At 53.2% G+C, this 14,634-nt stretch overlaps 1 protein-coding gene across 3 annotated transcripts in view; it reads right to left on the bottom strand.

The window, feature by feature from the left end:
• GRIN2A (glutamate ionotropic receptor NMDA type subunit 2A) overlaps positions 1 to 14,634 on the bottom strand; it is a 335,998-nt gene that overhangs the window by 210,832 nt on the left and 110,532 nt on the right. Inside the window, exon 1 of one of the 3 annotated variants that reach the window (XM_054693847.1) lies at positions 13,823 to 14,572. The exons of the other annotated variants lie outside the window; for them this stretch is intronic. Coding sequence (XP_054549822.1) covers positions 13,823 to 14,023 — 201 coding nt within the window. The 5' untranslated portion in view covers positions 14,024 to 14,572. Of the gene's footprint in view, positions 1 to 13,822; positions 14,573 to 14,634 lie in introns of those variants that run through there. 3 annotated transcript variants of the gene reach the window in all.

The following is a 14,634-nucleotide window of genomic DNA, read 5'->3' as shown; positions in this document are numbered from 1 at the left end:
ACATTACCCCGAAGAAATGAAAAGCCTCTGTAGCTCTGTGCTCACCATCTGAAACCACAGAATTGTACTTTTCCCCACGAATGGTTGGTTTAGAACATTGAGTCTCTGATCTAATGGAAACTTTTTAATCGACTCAACTTTGGGCCAGAAACTTGAGTAAATGTTCAGTGTAGCAGATAAGTTGGTCCCAGCCGCAAAACAGTTCTCGGCCTTCTTCTCATGTTGGAGGTAGAGCGAGGCAGTGTGCTCACAGCACCCAGGTGCTGAGCTCGGGGATCCTGGAATCACAAAACCTTGTGGCTGGAAGGGTCTCAGCAGGCAGGCATCGGGCCCTGCTTTTCCTACCAGCCACTCAGGATGGAGGCAAAGCGCCCTCAGAGTGGCACACGCAGCTCCTGGGGCTGCTCAGGCCTTTCCTTCCTGCCTAAGGAGCTGGCATTCTTGTTGTTGCCTCTTCTACCTTCCAGCCAAGGGACTTGGGAGAGCATAAAGATGCTGACCTTTAACATTGATGTTGACCTCTAATTAAGAGAGGGATCCTATAGGAAGGAGCTGGCTATGCTGGGACTCAAGACCCTTGGGAGTGGATCTGGCTCCACCTTCAACCCAATCCCTGTGGCCGTCTGTTTCCCAGCCTGTGAGAACTGGGGAAAACAGGGAATAACTGTTTGAAGTGAAATAATCAACATAAACACCAGCCAGGCCCTCTCAGTCCTGGTGGCACAGGACCGCCTGCCAATGCCAAGGTCCCCTCTAGACAATTAAATCAGAGCCTTCTAGGGGCCTCCATGGTGGTGCAAGGGGTTAAACACAGCACTGCGAAGCTATCCACAGCCTCTGCAGCATGAGTTCGATCCCCGATTGGCCAGGGAGCTGACCCACATGGTACAGCAGACCTTTCCTGTCTCCCCGCTGCTCCCCTCAGCAGTGTATTTTAGTCAGTCTGCCTGTTCTGTTCCCCACTCTGTCTCTGGTGAATCCTCTCACCCACCGCACCTCTGGCCTGTGCCCCAGTTCTTGTATGCATAAATAAATAAATCTTTAAAAAAAAAAAAAAGAAAGTCTAGGATGCTAATGTGCACGTAGGCAAGCCTTGGCCAACAAAGAGTCGAGGGAGTAGAGAGGCAGAGGGCACTGCTCAGGGGAGCTACCCTGGGGGCCGCTGGAACTATCTGCTCTGAGCCTGTGACAAGGTCAGGACAGAAACTGAAGCTTTTAGCACAACTTGGCACCTGTGATGTCCAGATAGAAGAGCTTTTTCTAGTAATGACTTTTATTGTGTTTTACAAAATTATCTGACATGATGGATTAATATTTTTGAAAAACTAGATCCCATCGCCATGTTGTTTTAGAAGCACTGGTGCTTCTAAAGGGAGCGCCTTGTGGTCAGACATACCCCCATACACACCAGGGCTCTGTCCTTCCTTGGCTGCGCATACTTTCATGCTCAATGAGCTCTCTGGACTCAGTTTCCCCATCTGGAAAATGGCACTCCTCATACCTGTCCTGCATTATTTTCCAAAAAAGTCCAGAAGTCAGCCATGTAGAAAACACCTCTCACAGTACAGGTGATCAATAGATATGAAATTGAAGTTCTACGTCTTATGATTTCAGTACAAGGTGGGAGTTTAATAGCATAGGGCACAGAGTAGGTGCTCAATAAAACGATTTGTTTTCCATATCAGGGGTCTGAGGAACCAAGGAGGACATAGACTCTGGAGCTAAATGCTAAGCGCCACTGCTTAAAGCTATACAGTACATGGTTAATTAAGCCATCCAAGCTGCAGTTGTAAAATGAGTGTCAATAATCATAGCATGACCCAAGATGTTCTAAGGATGAAGTGAGATCAAATACATAGAACGCACCATGCACAGAGCTTGGGCCCCATTAAATGTGCAGTAAATAGTGTGACTGCACTATAATAATCATTACCATTGTCCTGGCAGGTGTAGCAGAGACCCTACCTGCACAGAAGGCCACAGCTACAGCATGTGGACACGTCCCCGAGCGGCTGTGGTCCCGACCGAGCCCCTGCACATCTGCAGCCTGCACGTGATGCCACCAGGTCCCATGGGCTGCTCCCTCTCACCTCCCAGTATGTGCTAAAGCGCTTACCGAGCAGCTTCCGAGTCATTAGCATCTCATCAGCCCTAATTGGCTGTGATTCAGCAAGCCTAGCTGAAGAAGTCCTTCCAGGGGGAAGGAGGCTTCCAGAATCCCCAGAGAAGCATACTTTTAGAGACCAGCTGTGGGTGGGAGAGGCAAGACCACAGTGGGGTCTCCTGAGAATCCCCAGGCTTTCCCAGCTTAAGGCAGCTCCACAGGACTTAGGCACTGAATGATAGAATGAATGACAGGTTGATCAAACACAGATTCATTCAACACAAACTTGAGCACCTACTATGTTCCAGGCCCTGTGCTTGGTGCCTGAAATACATGAATAGAACAGATGACCGCCAGCTTCACGGAGCATGGCGCCTTGTGGGGGAGCTAATTAAGTGATTCATTAAAATAATGCCCACCTTTTACTGAGCACCTACTGAGTGTCAGGCTTTTCCCTTCTGGAAGCCCTCCGGATGATCCTGACAGGAAGGATCTATTATTATCCCCATTTTAGAAAAGAGGAACATGAGGCCCAGAACGTTCACTTACTATCCCAGAAGAGTGAGGAGGAAACCGGAAGCCGGGCCACACCCCGGCGGGGCGGATGGGAGCGAGGCACACCCCACCTGCTGGTGATCCGCAGGTTGAGAAATAGCCGGCCAAGGAAAGAGAGAGGGCAGAGCGTTCCAGGACGAAAGACACGCACGTGTGGCCGGAGCAGAGGGGAAGCGGCTAAAGGTCGAGATGCAACACACCCAGTCAGGACACGCAGTGGCCTTGGGCTGCCCCGGCCATCAGCCCCACGTCTCTGCTCAAACGTACTCCTCCCATAGGGGATCAGGCGCTACTGTGAGCCGCTCACTGGCCTCTTGAGCCCCAGTTTCCTCACTTGTAAAATGAGAGTAAGGATGCTAAGCTCTAGCCGGCCATGCCTGGTACTAGAGGCCAGGGGCCACGACCAGCTCTAATACCTACCTTGTGGGGCTGCTTGGACACCCATAAGGAGGTAACGCCTGTGCTTCCAGCACTCTCAGCCTCTTCTCTATTTCTTGCGCTCTCTCTCTCTCTCTCTCCCTCTCTCTCTCTCTCTCTCACACACACACACACACGCACACACACACAGAGGAATGCACGGGTTCTCTCTCACACAGAACACCTTGCTCTTCCCTCTGTCTGAAATGCCTTCCCTGTTTCCCTCGCCAAGAGAGCCCCACCTTCTCCTGACAAGCACAAACACCACTTTTGCTTTGCTCTGCTCCCCCCCACTATTTCATAAACCAAAAGGGCATCCCTGATCTCATGCCACCCCCCTCCCGGGAACGCGGGCTGCGTTCCCCACCGCAGGCCTTATTCTCCTCTCTGGTCTGAACACAGCACAGTCGCTAACGTTTTGGGAACAGTAAATGAGTGTTTGGGGACTGAGTGGAGTGAATATCTTGGAGCCATTTTTCTAAGAATACACACTCCTCCAAGTGCATTCCTGCCATACCCAGTGAATGGAGACGTATTTAAGAAGAATTCATCATTGTTAAGTATTATGCCCGGTTGTTCAGGAGCAAACAGAGAACGACGTCACTGCTCCAGCCAAGCTGGAAAGCTCTACGAGGTAATGTCACATCAGCATGACGGCCCCATGTGGGTATCCCAAAGCCTACCGGGAGGAGAGGCTCGGTTTTTAGGTCGACACAGGAATGTGGGAGGATGTCATACCAGTCAGGGTAATACGACCTGAAGCTCTTGCTTAAGCAACTTGTGATCAACCAGCACCCCCAAGCCTGGGAAAAAGTGGGCTCCACCCATGAGGAGTGAACCAGCACCAGAGAGTCCAGACCCAGCGGAGTGCTCTCAGGCTGACTTCACCGGCTCAGAAAGAAACAAAAGGACGGCAGCCAGCTGCGCCCAGCATTCCACCTGCTCCCCAAAGCTAGGGACCGAGGGCCTTCCACATCAGGAGCCCTTCAGCCAAGTAGGACAGAGGAGCTGTAAGAAGCGGCCAAGTCGAGTATTTCAGACAGAGAAGACCTGATGGAGCGAAACCCCAGAGAGCGTCGCGTGGCATTTCCGCTCGCCCTGCGCCCAGGTCCTCGTGAGGCGAAGGTTCTCGGGGTCTGTTGGTAGAAATGGGCATTATCATCTTGCTGGCGGAAGCTGCAGGCACAAATGACCCCGCGGTCATGACACCGCTCTAAGACGTGCCTCGGGCTCAGCAAATCATGCACTCACGGCCTCTCCGATGCCCCCGCCGCCCGCTGGCGATCACACAGCACTCCCCGGGGGGTCCGGCTTGCACCCATGTATTGGGACGAGATGCCCAAGCGGCTCCGGCTCCAGGAAGGTGCACCTTCAAGCACGACCCCCACCCACCCCGCCACTCCCGGGAGAGGCAGGCACCACAGCTCCCGCCCTGCCCAGTGGTCCTCTCGCGTCAAGTGGGAGCCATGGAGCGGGGTGCAAGACCTCTGTGGGCAGGGACTAGCCCTCCAAGAGGTTGACTGGTCAGTTGAGGGAACAGAATGAACTTTTAATTCAAGCACAGCCTCCAACAAGAGAATGCGAGAGTGAATGAGGGGAGAGGCGCCGGGGAGGCCAAAGGGCATGACTGGAGGATGGGTCAGGGGGAGGGAGAGGCGTGGGCACGAGGGGGAAGGGGTCGACGAGAGCAAGGAGAGGAGATGGGGAGGGGGCAGGACTGACGGAGACAGCCAGACAGCCGAGAGGTGAGGCAGAAAGACTAGAAGGACCAGCGAGGGGAGGCAAGTACCCGCAGTGGAGCTGAATAAGGAAGCGTTCATTTTTCAGGGAACTCCTGGCTCTGGGGCTTAACAAAAGTTCAATGGGGGAAGCAGTAAGACTTCTGGGATGTGGGCAAGTATGGAGGCCAGAGTGGCTTCTCACCTGACTCCAGCAAAACGACAATTTGCCCAAGGAGTGAACATAAAGACACGAGAATAGCGTATTAGGCAGGGGCCACCCAAGGGTGCTCGCAAGTGCCGCACCCCAGGCATAGGACCTGGCAGTGAGAAGCTGGTAAGGGAGGCAAAAGCACAGGTGGAAAGAGACAGCCTCGCTTTGGAGAAATCTCGCTGCAAACCCTGGAGACTTCCCCACCAGGGCCTTGGACAGAGTTGCAGTGACGTTATGTAGCTAAGGCAGTGGAAGTTTCCTCCAAAGGAGAAAGGGAGGCAAGAGGTAGGAGCCAGCCAGGCAGAGCGGGCGAGGCAGCCAGGTCTCCCGGAGCCCACCCGCGGGAGCCTCCCGACTCATCCAGGCTGTCTGGCTCGGCATCGTCCCTCTCCCTGGTGCCCCCGTATGTGCGCTGTAGAAAAATTATGCAAAAGCAGGAGGGAGCCAGACAATTTCTGGAATCGGCACCCAGGGTGACCAACAGGACACAGGACTGCTTGGTGGCTGGGAGCTGGGTTCAAATCCAGACTCAGGTTCTCACTCACTGGACAATTCAGGGCCAGTGATTCCACTTTTCTGAGCCACAGTTTCCTCATCGACATAAAAGAGTAACAAGAAGTAAAAAATATAAAATACTGCCGCACTGTCCAACATGCGCAGGAAAGTTATTGCTGTTACTCAGGATTGTCATTTGGATGAATGTCCTTTCAGTCTTTTTTTCTCTATGCATTTGAATGTAGTCTATGCAACGCACCCAGCTCAGAAGGATTTTTCCAGGTCACTGGAAAAAAATGCAACCCTTGCTAAATGCAGTCTCTGGATCTCTCTGCCCTGGGATCCAAGAAGTGCATTAGGGCTCATCTCTAGCTCCGCTTTGTATCAACTGAAGAACCTGGGGATGTTCCACTCAACTACTCAGCCAAGTGAGGAGGGGCTGCAGAGAACAGAGAAGGAACACCGCAGCAGATGGGCCACGAGAGCACGTAGCAATGGCCCCAGGTAAAGCCACGAACTCCACCCCATGAGCCACATCTCAGACAAGAACCAGGTTTATTTTTCCCTCTCTAGCTCCCACCAACAAATATTAAAATGCCAAACTGTGAAGGCAGTCCTTTCAGATTCTTCCTATCAGCTGGGGCCCTTTGCACACGCTGTCTCCTCCCCAGCGACACTGTTACTCAGGTACCTGGATGGGTCACCCCCTCTCCTCCTTGACCAGGCTATTCTCAGAGGGCTCCTTCTTGGTGAAGCTCTCTTGGATGGCTCTATTTCATATTGAAACGCCATGGTACCAACACCCTAACCCTCGCTCCTACCCCTGCGAATCCATTTTTCCTGGTGCTATCATCAGCTGCCATATTACATACTTTGCTTGCTTATATCTGTGTCTGCCTCCCCCCACAGTAGATTGTAGCCACAAAGACAGAAGATATATGGACCCGTGTGTCCTCAGCACAGCCTACAGGAGGCTTTCTGGGGCAATTTGTCATGTGAGAGAATGAGTTGCTTATAGCTAACCCCCACCCCCGGAATCCTTATAAAGGTGTAAGGGACCTTAGAAAGAAGTTGTCCCAGAGAAGAGAAGGGACTTGTCCAAGATCTCAAAGACTCTAACAGTTCAGCTGGCAAGAACATCCGCGCATCAATGTTAGACTATAAGGAATAGCTCCTCAGTGCTCCAGTGCTCATATAGTCTTGTCTCAGGAACTATGTCCCTGATGGGATCAGCGGGGTGGAGACAGCAAACACCATCGCCTGCTCCTCAGATCTCTGAGAGTCAGGCACTGCTGTTACACCCATTTCAGAATGAGAAAGATATTGAGGTGTTCCCCAAAGGTTCACAGTTGATAAATAATAGAGCAATGATTCGAGTCCAGGCATCCAGCATAGTGGGAAAAGAGAATGATGACAGTGCAGGTCACCACAGCATTCCTACCACCAAGGCACCCCCAACTCTCCACCATAGTCCAATGGGCCACCTCCCTGCTTTGTTTATCCCTTTCTGTGCAGCTGATGTTAATCAAGTCACCAGTGGGAGGGAGAGGAAGGATGAGCCAGCTAGAGTCCTGGACCAAGTGCATGGAGGCATCTCATAGTTCCAAGCCCATCTTTCCAGCCCAAACCAGGAGCAGCCATGCACCAGGCTAGCTTCACTGCCTGTGGAAAATCATGGGAAGGGGTGGTTCCCAGAGAGAACATTGATTGCCTGACCTAATCTCACACCTTCCCAGAGGCTGCAGTCACGTCATTTCAAATGAGAAGCAGCATTTTAAAAGAGGACAGAAATGCTGAATAAAACATTAAATAGAAAAACCCAGTGCAGCACTTAAAAGTGAATGCCCCAACATTTGTTGGGGGGAAGAAGCATATGTCTCAATTCCTCTGTGATTGAAAAAGATCCCGGCCTTGCTCATGCAGTCGTTATTTGCATAACACGACCAAGGTAAGGCAGAAACTCCACGGAGGTCGCAGGACGCTGGGAGTTTGCTGCTGGTGATGGAAAGGAGCCGGGACCAGGACTGCCCAAGGCCGGGGAGAAATCATTTCAGGGACTTTCCAAGTCATCCTCCTGCTACCAGATTTTTTTTTTTTTAATCATTACATGTTACACAATGGCGCTTCTCTCTCGTCATCCAACATTACTGTCAGTTCCAGCAGAAAGCCTAACAGACATAAACGGGGTGTCTGGCAGCCTCTCCGCTCCAGAGGGTGATGCGTCGGCACCAGCAGCATCTCTACAGCTCGGGCGCTGACCCCTCTGGAGGCACCAAGGTGGTCTGGTCTCCTGCCTGCACTTTCTCCCACCGAGGAACTGAGCTGACACCGGCAAATGCGCATGTCCTGGTGAGTGGGGCCCAAGGACCGCCATCATTTTTAAGCCACAAAGCGTTTGCCATGATACTGTGTCCTGTCTGGGGCCCACATTGACTTCTTTGTTCTTTTCTATCGATGAATTATGAAGGGACCGCATCTTTGCTTCTCATGAACCTTCTCCCTCCTCCTTTGCTGAGTCTCTGAATCTCTACGTAAGCGCCATTACAAGACACTGCCATGCAGGGTAGCCATCTTTCACTGGACAAGTAGTTGTTGACATCTACAGTCTTGGGTTCTGTTGAAGGCCCCAGAGATAGAGCAGTGAGCACAACACAGTCGCTGCTTTAAGGAGCCTACTTCGTAGTGGGAAAATGCTAAATTTATAAATTGTCACCAAAAATAATTAAATAATTAAATAATTAAAAAGTAAAGCCTCTCTGGTTTGGGGTCTCATGCAGATGTGCCCGGGCTGGGCTCTCTCCTAACAGCTGCTGACGTAAAGATACGCTGACTTTTATGGGGCCAGGGAGATGTCTCAACTCGGGAAAGTGGCCTGGGGGCCTTGCAACTGGTAATAAAGGGCCTCAACTTCCACCACTCCATTCCCATCACTTCCCAGATCCCCAGCTCCCACGGGCCTGTGTTCCCAGCCCCAAGCCAAAGATACGTGTCTGACGTGGCCTTCAAGACCCCACGTGACTTGCCTCTGCTACTTCTCTGAAGGCCTCCTCGATTCCTTCTCTCCAGTCCACTGGTTTCTCTGTTGTTCTTCAGACCCACAGAGCTTATTCTCACCTCGGGACCTTTGCACCTGCTGTGCCCTCCCCCAGTTGCTCCTCCCCCAGGGAGTCATCAGATTAGCACGTCCCAAGCTCTTTCCCCAAATCCATATGCTGCAATCCTGCCCTGCTTGTGATGGCATCAGGAGGCGGGAGGGGCTGGGGAGTGACTAGATCAGTGCTTTATAAAAAGACAAGACTTTCCCCACTCCCTCTCAATTGAGGACACAGCAAAACACCGGCAGGCAGTCACCCGCAAGCAGAAAGCAGGTCCCCACTGCAGCTGCTGGCACCTTGATCTTGGACTTCTGGCCTCCAGAACCGTGAGCAATTATGAATGCTGTTTAAGGCCCAGTTCCAGCCAAGTGTGCTAGCAGCCGGCCCTGCCCAGGAGACCTGCTTTCCGCTTCTCTTCCCAGCCCACCTCGTGCCCTGAGACAGCACATCCTCACTGTCGGTGCCTGCGCCTGCCCCTCCCAGACATCGGCCAGGCTGGCCTGTGGGAAGACGCGCTCTGCGGCTGGGACTTGCTGCGCCCACGTCCTGCCCACCCGTCCCCAGGCTGCGTGGTTGTCAGAGGGAGGCTGCTTCCGGAAGGTAAATCTGAGGCTCGCTGCCCCCTCCACCATGGTTCTGAAGCCTTCAGTGGCTTCTCTCTGCTCTTCAGATAAAGATGCAGCCCCCTAAAGTGGCCTCGTCCCCTTGCAGTCTCGCCCTTGTCCGCCTTCACCCTCACCCTCCATGCTCAGAGTCTTCTCCGGATGGCCTCACACCTTACGCTTGCTGTAGTCCCTCCTGCCACAGGGCCTTGGCCCAGGCTGTTCCCACTTTCTCCACCCCCTACAAATCCCAGCTTCGTGGGCAACCTTCCCTGACCTCCAGGAGTAGACTTTGCACCCTCACAAGTCAGCAGCTCAGGGGAGCGCCACAACACACGGCGTCCTGTGTGTTCTACGTATTTCATGTAAATGAAGACATTCCTCCCCGGGACCTGTCATTACCCGCAATGGGCAGATGGGGACACCGAGGAACGGAAGAGCAAGGGGGCACAGCTAGAAAGTACTCTGGGCCCTCAGGCAGCAGCAGGGGAGCCCCCTGGCACACAACCTGTGAGGAAGGGTGAGGCTGAGTCACTGGTTCCATCTGACTCCTGCTCAAACTCCCGACAGGAGGCCTCTGCTCGTGCGTGAGACCAGCGTCCACTGTCCCCGCCCCCAGGGAGCCGCCGAACCCATCAGCACGCCCACTGCCCAGCACTCCTGACACCCAGGACACCCCACCTGTGCCCCAGCTGGCCTGCGGCTCTTGCATTGCACCGCGGGCACATGTGGACGCCTGAATTGGGCTTGATGGTGTGACTCTCCTCGGGAACATGTCCCTGGCGCCCCCACCTGTCATGCCAACCTCTGACTGTGATAAAACTCCAACATTTATGAAGATTCTAGCACACAGGATTCTGCAGAGAGAAAGGCTGCAGAGTGAAGAGGCTTTAGTCAGGCCTGGTTGTCAATCATTCATTCATTCAGCAAGTAGCATCGTGCGCTGGCCAGAGGATGGGCACACGCAGGAGACCAGGGCGAACCTGGATGGGCTCTGCCATCGGGGACCCAGTGCCTGGGGAGAGACAGACCCTACAGACGCCAAGCACAGGCGAGGAAACCGGCAGCTGTGCCACATGCCACGACGACGAGCAGAGAGCTCTGGCAAGTGAACGCGAGTGTGGGTGGGCGCTGGAGCCATCTTGAAAACTGAGCTGTGATCCGCCCTTGACAAGTTTCTTGCCCTTAGGCAAGTCTCTCAACCCCTCCAAGCCAGACTTCACAAAGGCTTAGCCAGGAGTGGTTACATCCACCGCACGTGCAAACGCTCGGAAACGGAACTGCGTGGGGCCCGCCTGGGGAGCGGGTGGAAGAGGACACTGGCGCAGACCAGGAGGGGGGCAGCCACACAAGCAGGTGCCACCAGCACCATCCAGGGCTGCCCCCGCCAGTCCTGTGGGGAGCTCCTGCATGCAGCCTTCTGTGCGCTGAGACAGCCGGGCCGCGGCCACCAAGACAGCCAAGCCTGAGGAAGGCAGGTGGGCACCTCCTGCACCTCTCCAGGTCACCACACAGAGAAGAGACAGAGACAGATGGGCCCGCTTTCTGCCTCTTCTTTACTTCTTCCCTGTCGCCCCGGGCCAAGCAGCCAGCAAGGAACACCTGCTGGAAGGCCTCCCAGGAAGAGGCCAGAACCTGTCGGAGATGGACGTCTTCGCGAGGGCAGCTGGCCGGGAGCACCGAGGTGAGCGGGCAGAGGGCAGATGGGTCTGCGTTCTGTCTGACCACGGTGCCCTGTTCCCAGACACAGGCCCGCCGTTCTCCGCCTCCAGGCTGGCCACGATGGGGAGCTTAGCAACTTGGGTCAGACCTGCCTCAGATAGGACAGAGCTGGCTCAGGCAGAAGAACCATGATTTGCTGGCCGGCGGTCAAGGTCAAGAGACTGGGAGTCGCTCGTCTTTGAAAAGGCCCATGTGGGAGAAAAGTGGTTTTATCTATTCAGGAGACCGGCCAGGCCCTGGTGTTCTGAAAGGCTCTGAAAACAGAGGTATCCACCCCACGCAGGCCCACTACACACACACACACACACACACACACACACACACACACACACATTTCATGCATGATAGGTGTATGTGTGTCTGCGTGCAAACACAGGTGGCACATGTGTGTGCAGAGATATACATGTCTGTTGAGCCACGTGTATCCACCTGTAATGTATCTGGACTCACACAAATACACAGACACATGTGCAAACATATAAGTGTGTGTGTGTGTGTGTGTGTGTGTGCAAGCAGAGACAGAAATGTATATAGAGACTCGGCGAGACATACACAAATACATGTAGAGAGATAAGCACGTGTGTGCACACAATGCACTATAGGGAGGAGAGAGAAAATACACACATGCACAAATGCATGCACACACGCGCGTGCAGGCACTGCTGTTATGTCATCACAGGCACACTAAACAGCTGTCAGTGGTCCCCCATGAAAACAAGCTGGTCTGGCCCTCAGGTTCCACGGCTGGACCTCACCCTCCTTATTGGCGACCACCTGCCTTGAAGGGTCACCCTCCCCCCAGCCCAGCCCACACTGCTGCTCCCCAACTTTCACCATTCAGAACCCGTCTTGGTGACATTTGCTGTATCTGCAAACCACCTATTTTATTAGTAACTTAGTGTTTTGAATTAAGTTTGTTTTCACCCACATAAATTTATTTTCAAAAGTAACTTACTCACATCACCGAAAGTGAAAACTCGGTATCGTTCACCACGACATAAAGGCGGCCCTGAAGGTAAACACAGTCAACACGGGAGAAAGCGGGTGAACTCACACGAGCTCTGGCAGAGGCCACCCAGTCCTCAGAGGCCGCCCGGTCCACCCAGTCCCACATTCCCCTAAGGCGTGCAAACGCACTTTTGAATCATATAATTGCAAAATGGGTTTTACAATTTGTATGTTTTTTTTCATTTTTCATTTTTGCACAATGTTTGCATTTTCATCTTGGCTATAGTCCCTACACAATCCCCACCCCCTGGGAAAAATATTCCAGGAACACTTACTGATTTACACTCAGATTGAAAGAGCGAAGTCCGGACACTGTTCTATTTTTACAGAACATACAATAATCTGTGGTATTATTATAAAGTAATGATACCAAAAAAAAAAAAAAAAAACAAGAGAGACTAGGGTGAGAGGGAAGCTGGTGATAAACATGATACTTACGAACACCTTCTCCTTGACGTAACCTGGAGACCTGGGTGAGGATTTAAAAGATGGACGAATAGCGCAGGTATTGGTCTGACCCCTCCGCTCATCTCCAGGACCCCGGCTTGCAGCCCACCTGACACACAGGAGATGGGCCTGCAGATGTGGGGGCTGGGGCAATCCCAACAGGTGCAGAAAATGTGGGTACCACAACAAGTCTCCCGCTTCATCCTGTAGTTTCGTCACCCTTAAGCGCCTTCCAGAACCCCCCAGTAAGAATGAACTCCACCTGGCTGCAAATCCATCAGACACAACACCCTCTTGGGCTTTGCCCCACACACCCTGCCCCATGCGCCTGCACTCCTTTCTCTCAAGCTCTCTTCATATTCTCCCGTCCTGGAAAACCTGGACTGCGCAGTTTCCCCTAAATGAGACTCTCGTGTCCACACCCGCCCCCCGCATCTCTGCTCTATCTCAAGCATCCTTCCAGTTCCTCAAAAGCCTTTAAGCATCCTTAAGGCACACCCAAGGGTCACCTTCTCCAGGTCTCAGCACCCAGGGCCAGTGGCTCTCAAACCTAAGCGTCCATCGTCACCACCTTGGGGGATCTGATTCAGGAGGACTTCAGCCTCACCTTCTGGGGTGCTGGTGCAGCTGGTTGGGGGACAGGCACACAACGCATTCTGTGGCATTTCACTTCCTTTCTGCCTCCTGTGTCTGGGTAAAATGGTCATGGAAGGGTTGCCACATTCCCCGGAACCACACCCCTCACTTGTGCGACTGACAGCCCGACAGCGGGGGTCTTCCCGAAATGCCCCATTAATCACACTGCTTATCCTGATGCACTGGTTCCCAGAGCTGATGTTACAAAGTAGCACAAACTGAGTGACTTAAGCCACTCACAGCTCTGGAGGCTGGAAGTCGGAAATCAAGACGTGTGCAAGGCTGGTTCCTTAAGGAAAAATCCATCTCCTGCCCTCCTCCCAGCTGCTGGCAGCCTCAAGTATTCCTTGGCTTAGAGAAGGCGTTCTCCCCATTTATGCCTTAAATAAAAATAGTAGCACTTATTATATTTTTAAAATGACGTGCCTGCACATCGTCTTCCCTCGCACGCACCCGTCTGTCCAATGTCCCCTTTGAACGAGGACCTAGTCACTGTGGGTTGGCACCATGCAAACGACCTCTGCAAAGACCCTCTGTCCACATGAGGCCTCATTCTGGGATTCTGGGGGTCAGGACGCCAATGTAGTTTTCTGAATGTGGGGTACATTCACCCCACGACACCCCATGGTGGGTAATATCTCTGGTCCCAGGAGGACCCACACTGTGGAGACCAGCACTCCTTGCCGGGATGACACACCATCTCTGTGACGTCTCCCGCCACCGGTCCCAGCATCAGAATTTGGGCTACTGGAGAATTCCACTCGGGTTAGCACAAGTGAGCAGCTCTTGTCATTATGCAACGTGCTGACCTGGTTGGTGACTGAAATAAAAGGGCGTTGGGAGCCATGGAAAGCTCCTGCTCCTCGTCCCTCCAAGGCGTTTTCCCACAGCTTTCTCCTTGAGATGCACAACGCCGCCTTATGTAACTGCATTCCCTGCACCACGTCAACGAAGCGGCTTCTAAGTCCTCTGTGGAAACAGCGGTCATGTCTCCCCTTGCTTGAGTCCATGGCCCCCAGTGTGAAGCCCCCAAGCTGGGCCCAGCCTGCCTCCCTTCCTCTCGGTCCCTGGGTATCCAGAGTGATCTTTCTAGGAAGCAAATTAGACCAGGTCACTCCCCTGCTTTGAAGGCCTCGAGTGACAGCCCGCCGCCCTAGGAAGTCTACACTTAGCGGGACAGTCAAGGCTCCCTGTTCATCTGCAGGTGACTCCTTCTCTACTTGGCCTAAGCCTCCCCCACACTGGCTGTCCTCCCAGGCAAGCCCCCTCCTTGCAGCTTCTCTCGGTCCCCCCACAACCTCAGATCTTCCCCTCTGCTCTACCCAGACCAGGGTTTCTCACCTCAGCCCTGAGAATGTTAGAGGTCAGATAATTCTTCCACAGGGGTGTCCTACACACTACACACTGGTTAGGCCTCCCTGACCTCTATCTCCAGGTGCCAGTAACGCTTCCCCTCCCTCAGTTTGGACAAAAATGTCCCCACTCATTGCTTAGTGTCCCCTGGACTTGGTAATCCCAAAGGGTCCTTAGAATCAGGGCAGTGTCACTCCTCTAGGAAGCTCTCCTATTCCTTCTTCAGACCCTGTGGGTAGTACCCTATTCGTCCACATCCTTCACCCCG

The sequence above is a fragment of the Talpa occidentalis genome, unplaced genomic scaffold (assembly GCF_014898055.3).
Source record: "Talpa occidentalis isolate TD23 unplaced genomic scaffold, MPIMG_talOcc4v2.1 talOcc4.12, whole genome shotgun sequence".
Taxonomy (NCBI): Eukaryota; Metazoa; Chordata; class Mammalia; order Eulipotyphla; family Talpidae; genus Talpa; species Talpa occidentalis.
The sequence above is the reverse complement of the archived record's forward strand: the minus strand, read 5'-3'. Positions and strand labels throughout refer to the sequence as shown.